General features: G+C 45.0%; 1 protein-coding gene across 1 annotated transcript in view; it reads right to left on the bottom strand.

The window, feature by feature from the left end:
- Positions 1–3,377: 3,377 nt before the first annotated feature.
- Positions 3,378–7,957, bottom strand: part of LOC131882023 (uncharacterized) — a 32,265-nt gene continuing 27,685 nt past the window's right edge. The window contains exons 3-4 of the mRNA XM_059229041.1: positions 4,637–4,819; positions 3,378–4,177 (exon numbers count right to left, since the gene is read on the bottom strand). Of these exons, the coding sequence (XP_059085024.1) occupies positions 3,822–4,177; positions 4,637–4,819 (539 nt within the window). The 3' untranslated portion in view covers positions 3,378–3,821. The remainder of the gene's footprint in view (positions 4,178–4,636; positions 4,820–7,957) is intronic.

Below are 7,957 nucleotides of genomic sequence, written 5' to 3'. Positions count from 1 at the left end.
GTTCTTAGTTTGTCATATCAAAGGGCTTGATCTGTCTATTGCAACAGTGTATAGGTCCCCTTCTTGTTCAGGAAGCACATTATTGTCAGCTTCCCAATTCTCAGGAAATGGGTTGGATCAGGCCGTTTGTTTGCAAGCTTTTTTTGAAGGGGACTTTAATTTTCCAGCTTGCGTTGTAGAGTGGGAGGCTAGTCCCGATGGGTATATTCCCATTTCGAAATTAACATCTCAGTCGTTCAAAAAGCTGGAGAATTTGCGATCTTGCTCAATTTCTCCCAGCATGTAGGTATAACCGCAAGAGCAAATGACGTTCTGGACTTAATCTTTTCCAACAACCTTGATCTGATCCAGTACCTATGTCCATGTGACACTTAGTAATCTGTCAGATCATCATTTTCTCGAGATAGGGTTGACTATAACTCAAAAGCCGGCGTGCTCTAGAGTAAAACCGGCCAAAAAGGCCGGTCTGACTAAGTTCAAGTTCAAAGATAAATATTGGCCTTTGATTATAGAAAGATTAGAATAACTGGACGTGGTTTCAATTCTGAAACAGGAATCGTCCATAGATGAAGCCATTGACGAACTAGTTTCAGTTTTTTAGGAAGTTTGCTCCAATCTAGCAATCCCTGAATGTGTTCCGAAAGGTGGGACACGAACTAAAAGCCCAGATTAAAGTAAGACTTTGTTCAAAAAGAGTTGCAATTAGCAAAAAGGCTGAAGAGCATTTCGAATCCAGTAATTGTGGTTAGTCTCCAAAAAAGTTGGACATAGTTCAGGAAAAGATTAAGACCTTAATCGAATATGACCCCTTACAAACTGAGAGTAAGGTGGTTAGGAGGTCAGGTCGAATCCCAAGGCTTTTTTCTATTATGCAAACTCTAAGAGAAAGATGAAACACCCTGTTGGGCCCTTTGAGTTTGGGTGGGAAGTTAGTAATGAAGAGGCTATGGCTAACATGCTTGGAGATCGGTTCTCTAGTGTGTTTTCAACCCCACTGAGTTCAGAAGCAACAGGCTCTTGTTCTAATGGCGAGTCTGTTGAGTTTGATGATGTTAAATTATACAAGGAGTACGTAGGCTTTGTTGATCCGGTTGCATTTTTCAAGTCAGGTTTGCACAAATTTTTAGAGAGCATTCCAGACCAATCCTTTATTCAAGGACTGGCTCCATCTGCAAACTCGAACTCGTTGGTAGATCAAATATTACATGAAGTTTAACAGATAATAAATAGACGAAAAATTACCTTTTTCTCAAATAGTGATGGGAATTACATTCCTTGCAGCGTTTAGAAAAGCCCGTGAAAAAACAAACAAAGAATGAAAAATAGTAATATATACGTATAATAAAAATAAAAATACCCTAGAGGAATAGCCAAAGAAGAAATTCCACCAGCATATCTGAATAATAGTGATGGGATCAAACAAATTTGCAAAATCAGGATCGCCAGAAAGCTAGGAGAGTCAAAGCACGGGCCTTTTCTAACGTATCGTAGAATATTAGGCTTGACCAAAAAGGTAACCCTGGTTTGATCGGAGAAACATCAGGGTTACTTTTTGTGATTAACTAACGGGTTTTCGATTTTCTGCTACTAATGCAGTATGCCATTGACAATGTAAATTGGTAGCCCTACTTGCAACCTCCGGTGATTTTTTGTTTGATCCCCATCAGTACTGGATACAGCCTCTTTTTGAGCCTGCCATTCGGACGTTTAAGAAAGCTTTGGTACCGGCAAGCAAACGTGCCTGCGAGCACCAGTGATGTATATGGTGCTTGAAATTAGCCTTTACAACGCTGAGCTCTTCTTGTAGCACCGTAGAAGATGGGTCAGCTTGTACAAAAGCGTCTGAAGCGCCAAATTTGAATCACTGGCACTGGTACTAGGTGATGAACGAACCTGTCAGAGCTTGCCTGAACGTCTCCGTAGCCTCGAAACTTCGACGAACTGTTGGACGAACTCGATCACATTGGAAAAAGGAAGGCAGTAGGTTTTGTTAAGCCATGGACTTTGAGAGATAAGGACGGGAGCGAAAATTATCAATAATTTTACCGTCTAAACAACTCTTTGTTCAAAATTAAACTAAGTCTGGAGTCCTCTGCTGGACTCAAGTCTTATGCCGAACTCACCCCAGCACTAGTCCCACTTCAATCCTCAGCCAGATTCAATCTCGGTTTTCCATTCTAGTGTAAAGTCGCCCTTAAACTCAATCAGCCTATCAAGATCGACGTAACAAATGGATCAAAATCCAAGACGAGCCATTACCGATCTGTTTTACTCAGAAGTAGTTGCAATTGCAAATGTTCGTAGGGCGTATATAGGCGGTGATCCGGTAACAGGATCTAAGTCAAACTTGGATAAGTTTCTGACTAAAATTAAGGATCAACCTTATATTCAAGGATTAGCCAGATCAGCCAACTCCAATTCGTTGGTTGATCAAATAATATATATAAGTAAAAGTCAAGTAAAATGAATGGTCTTCTCGTCTTGAACTGCTGGGATTCCAATCCCGGTAGCGGTAAGGAAGCCCGCAAAAATAGAATAATAATGGTATTAATAGTCGAGCTACGCTATCAGAATTTGTATTATCAATGTCCACTCTATCCCCGTCCAATTCGGTTTTTCGAAAACGTAACGGACTAATTAGAAACAGGAATTTCAATAAATGTCATCTTTACTTCGACTTCAATGTTAAAATAATTTTATTTGATAGATATTGCCACAATAAAAGAAACTTGGCCAATTTTGAGGCCAAAACCTGGACCTGGGAACTTCATTAAGGCAAATATGATAAAAGTGGTTTGTTGAGACTTAAATGTGTAAATCCGAGTGTTTCCATTCGTAAATTAAAAAAAAGGACCAAAAGCTGCTCCCGGCAAGAGTTGACCTTGTTTTGGAGGAAAAACCATCCGCAGTCCATGCTTTTATAACTCCATTATCACCCGCTTTGCCCAATTTCCTTTGCCTTTCAAAAAAGGGGCTTACGATGGCCTCAAAAAAGTTGCTTCTGTCTCTTTGATACTATAAATAAATGAGAGTGGTTTGTTGTATGAACTTTTTATTCATTCAGATTTTCTGTATTAAAAAAAATGCGGACTCCCTTACCGCTAACGGGATTGGATTCCTAGCAGTTCAAGACGAATTATTTTTTCATTTTACTTGTATTTTACTTCCATATATTATTTGAGCGACCAACAAATTAGAGTTGGCGGATCTTGCTAGTCCTTTAATATAGGGTTGCTCAAGAATTTTTGTGAAAAACTTGTCCAAGTCTGACTTTTTTAGCTAGTAATCAATATCAACGACATTTATCTACGTTTATGAATGCGATTTTCAAAGATTAAGACTTTTTTTTGCATGAAGAACCTTTATAATGACGTCACGTGCCGTCTTTTTGAAACTACTTTTCTTAGAGTTTGGATCAATGGTACTCTGCTGTTGTTGTTCTGTTCACTATTCTAGCTTATTCAGACTTTTTTATAACCCAAAGAAGTTTTCGGCTCCAAAGTCGAGAATAGATTTTTTTTCGTATTTGGGTGCCAGAGTCGGAGATATGAGCTTCCCCCGGCCAGCGAAGCTAGCCGGGCATCACATCGTCCTCATACTTTTTCCGATAGGCAATGTCGTGTCCGTATCAGTTTTGGTTATTCATCTGTGGACAGGGTTGACTTCGAAAAGTTTCCTTGAGAAAAGTCAGGGAGGAGATTCGAACCGGAGACCTCTCTCGTACCAGGTAACTGCGCTGACCACTGCAACACGTCTCCTCCTCTATCTGTACTTTATAAGCAAAATCTTTTCTTTTCTGGATCTAAGATTCAGTTCTTTACTTAAAAAAATGGGCTCAGTTTTGGCTTTCCCCTCTCAATTTCAGAGTGTCTGACCGTTATGAAGGGCCAACAAATTAGATCAAGAAATAAGAGCGATCCGTGCCCATGGATTTGGCCACCCACAGCCATGACTGAGGTCGAGTTGAGAGTGACAATGGCCACCATGATGCGAGCATGCAGAAGATCGGGTCCAAACACCCAATCTCTAGTTTTAGGCTCATAGATGTGAACCGATTCCAGAGCATCGTAGGTCCGTGTATTACCGACCACAATGAGCTTTGAACCAAATGCGGCTAATTCTTCGAACTGGTTATGAACCCGCTTGAGTGGCGGGAAGGGTGTATACTCATCAGCATCTAGAAATTGAAACAAAGAACGTGAATTCTTTAAAGTTCTCAAAAATGTTTGGAAAGAAGGATCCCCAACCTTTTGCGATTTGTACAACTTAATAAATGGAAGAAAATGCCGCTTGCAATCTTTAAGTATTACTATGTGTGTTGGGTGAGGTTTTTGAAGGTCTCAAAGATATAACGTTATGGGACAAATTCCTAAAATCTTCCACGATTTGTTTCCTTGAAGATTCCAGGAACGATCTTTCCACTACTAAATCATTTTTTGTCTAATCTAATTTTATACATCTAATTAGCCTTTTAAGTGGTCGAAAATTTACCTTCGTGTCTGCTCCCCCCCCCTCAGCATCAGCAATTGTCGCAATAAAATTTGTCACTAATGTTGCAAATCAAGAAGTTGTTTTGTGTTGAAAGAAGCATGTTTCTTCGTTTGCATTTTTTAGAAATCCAAGCCCTAAGCCTCACCAAAGTTCCAATGTACGCACTGCAAAGTGGTTGTTTGACACGCGACAATGCCATTTTGGTACTCGATGCTCATATCGATGCGGTTTAGACCTAAGATTTGGGGAAAGCTCAGATCGACCAATGATTCATTTGCGCCAGATACTGATACCAACTTGCCATCCTCGAGATTGGCAAAGTACAACGCTGAAATATGATCAGAACAAAAACAATCACTCACCAATCGGTTTGAAAACACCTGAAAATTCTTGCCTAGAAATATAAACCTATTTTGAGGGCAAGAAACTTAAACACTGAACGTACTAACTAAACTTTTTTCGTCTGGACCATTTCCAATCAATTCAGCAACTGTTAATCTGTCAATCTTTTACCATAATGTGTTCAAACACTCAAACAAATATGCCCCGCCACAGGAGATAAATCGATCAAACTTCAAACGGCTTCATTCATTGACTCGTAAGTTAAAATCGAACATTTTTCTCTTTTACTTGGGGTCTAATGGTTTCACCGATGTTTTTGCCTCAGCTGTAGTTGTTTCCGTATTCGCTTCCCCTGCCCACTAGATTTTTGTTCAGTTATTCTGCTTATTGTTGCCTCTCTCTCTCCCGAATCTCAAAAGCAAACAAATATTGAATCATGATTCAAAGAACTAGTCTCAACTCTCTTGTACCGTACTTGATCTTAAACCTATCGCAAGAGGAAGTAAAACTATATCAGACGGCCCAGATTGATTTAACAAATGGATCAAAATCCAAGATTAGCCATTATCGATCTATGTAACTCACAAGTAGTCACATTTGCAAGCCATTAAAATCAATAGTCAAGCTACCACCTTTCAGGATATTAAGTCAGGAGCCGTATGATGCATGTAAGAGATTTATTCAGGCTGTGGTCGGAGAGAATGAAAAACGTGGAAGAAAGAACCGGTTGTGCAGGAAATGGTAAGAAAAGATTAAGATAGACGGCGGGGCATGGCATAGGCTAAAGCACAAGATCTATCAACCTCCCTCAAGATGGCGGCACATGGTAATTCAAATTGAGTTTAACCAAAAGAGACGCGCTTTTTGATGCGTTCACTGCGTGTGTTGCCATCTGACGAAATGAGTGGCTGAGAGGGAGACAGATGGGACCGATGGAATGAAAATTGGAGGTCGAAGATATGTACGATTGCGAACTGTGATTCGACCGTTGAGGTCCACTTCGTAAGATCGACCATCAGAACTAGGTCGAAGAACCACGCCGGACAGATTCCACTTTTTCGAGCAGGGATCCTGGAGTGTGATCAGGGTACCAGATGTCAACGGTGGAAGGTCCGTGGCACGGCAATCGAAATGATCCTTGATCTTCATTTCCTCCTCCCCTCGTTTGGCTAAGGCAGTCACCAAGTCTCGATCGGAGAGGCGAGCCTACATCGATGGGTGGCGGGTCCGCATGCGGCGACCAAACAGCCATTGAGCAGGGGGTAAAGCCGTCTGAGCAAGGCGTGTTCTTCCATTCCAATAAAGAAATCCTGAAATCATGCCAATGATTGTTACATTTTTGCAGGAGGGCCTTCATGGCTTTAACCTCTGATTCAGCATGACCATTGGTGATGGGAGAGTAGGCGGATGAGAGTTCATGGGCAATGTTCAGACCGCGGCAAAACTCTCCCAATTCGGTACAGAGTTGGGGTCCTCCATCAAAACGAAGAATTTGAGGAATCCCATAGTCTGTGTGACGAGTCGAAAGATGGTAATAGACTTGTTTATTGGCGATAATTCCTAGTTATTTATACAAAGACTGACTAGGCGAGTGACTAGGAAGGAGTAAGGAGGGGCGAGCATGAGCAAGGTCGCCACAGGACTCCCCCCAGCGTATGACTAGGAACGAGTAGGGCGCGAGGTGCGGGGCCGCCGAGGTGCGGGGCCGCCGAGGTGCGGGGCCGCCGAGGTGCGGGGCCGCCGAGGTGCGGGCCGCCGAGGTGCGGGGCCGCCGAGGTGCGGGCCGCCGAAGTGCGTGGGCCGCCGAGGTGCGGGGCCGCCGAGGTGCGGGGCCGCCGAGGTGCGGGCCGCCGAGGTGCGGGGCCGCCGAGGTGCGGGCCGCGAGGTGCGGGCCGCCGAGGTGCGGGGCCGCCGAGGTGCGGGGCCGCCGAGGTGCGGGGCCGCCGAGGTGCGGGGCGCCGGCCGAGGTGCGGGGCCGCGAGGTGCGGGGCCCGCCGAGGTGCGGGGCCGCCGAGGTGCGGGGCCGCCGAGGTGCGGGCCGCCGAGGTGCGGGGCCGCGAGGTGCGGGGCCGCGAGGTGCGGGGCGCCGAGGTGCGGGGCCGCCGAGTGCGGGGCGCCGAGGTGCGGGCCGCCGAGGTGCGGGCCGCCGAGGTGCGGGGCCGCCGAGGTGCGGGGCCGCCGAGGTGCGGGGCCGCCGAGGATAACGTCGGGATCACGCCGGGATCACGTTGGGGTCACCACTGTGGCAGACCACGTTGGTCCGCCAACATGACGAGTAGAATGATGGTAGTAGACTGGTTTATGGACGATAATTCCTAGCTATTTAAACAAAGACTGACTAGGCGAGTGACTAGGAGGGAGCGATGAGGGGCAAGCATGAGCAAGGTCGCCACATGTGAACCAATCATTCAAGATGCTGGCGATGGCTGGCGTGTCAATTCTGGACAAGTGGCCATCGCATGGCCGACCGGAAAAGCGGTCCACCATGACCAAATAGTGTTGACCTGCACTGTCGAAAGTATCGACCGAAATCGATTCAAAAGGCCTGGAAGTTTTGGATTGGACCAGAGTTTCGGCCGGTTGGCTCGGCCAGTGTTCCTGGCATGTGGCACATGAACTGATAACGTGTTAAATCTCATTATTCATGCCAGGCCAGAAGTAAAGGCTGCGAGCCAAGGCACGGGTTCGGTGAATACCCTAATGGGCTCTATGAAGATCTTGAAGAATGGTGGGGTGGGCAGCGGTTGGGACAACGATCCGATGGCCTTGGAGAATGAGTAAATCGGTATCGTAATCCAAAGACAAGGCCTCCCATTGCTTTGAGTACAGCTTAGACGGATGACTATGATGTAAGGATTTAGGAGATTGACCCAAAAGAAGAGTGGAGATGATCGCCTGATATTTGACATCCCCTTTGGCTATTTTAGAGACTGAGGCCAAGGCAGAATCAGGTGTAGAGTTGAGAAAAATTGTGGCCAACTGGATCAAATCAAATCCAGAAAGAGCTGGTTCGTCCTGATCTTTTTGGATTTCAAAGAGCGGAAAGCAAGAAAGAGCATCGGCCACGTGATGTTTTTTGCCTGGGATCCATTGCACGTCAAACGTATAAGCCGCCAATTTCATC

Source organism: Tigriopus californicus, chromosome 6 (assembly GCF_007210705.1).
Source record: "Tigriopus californicus strain San Diego chromosome 6, Tcal_SD_v2.1, whole genome shotgun sequence".
In the NCBI taxonomy this organism is placed as follows: Eukaryota; Metazoa; Arthropoda; class Copepoda; order Harpacticoida; family Harpacticidae; genus Tigriopus; species Tigriopus californicus.
The sequence above is the reverse complement of the archived record's forward strand: the minus strand, read 5'-3'. Positions and strand labels throughout refer to the sequence as shown.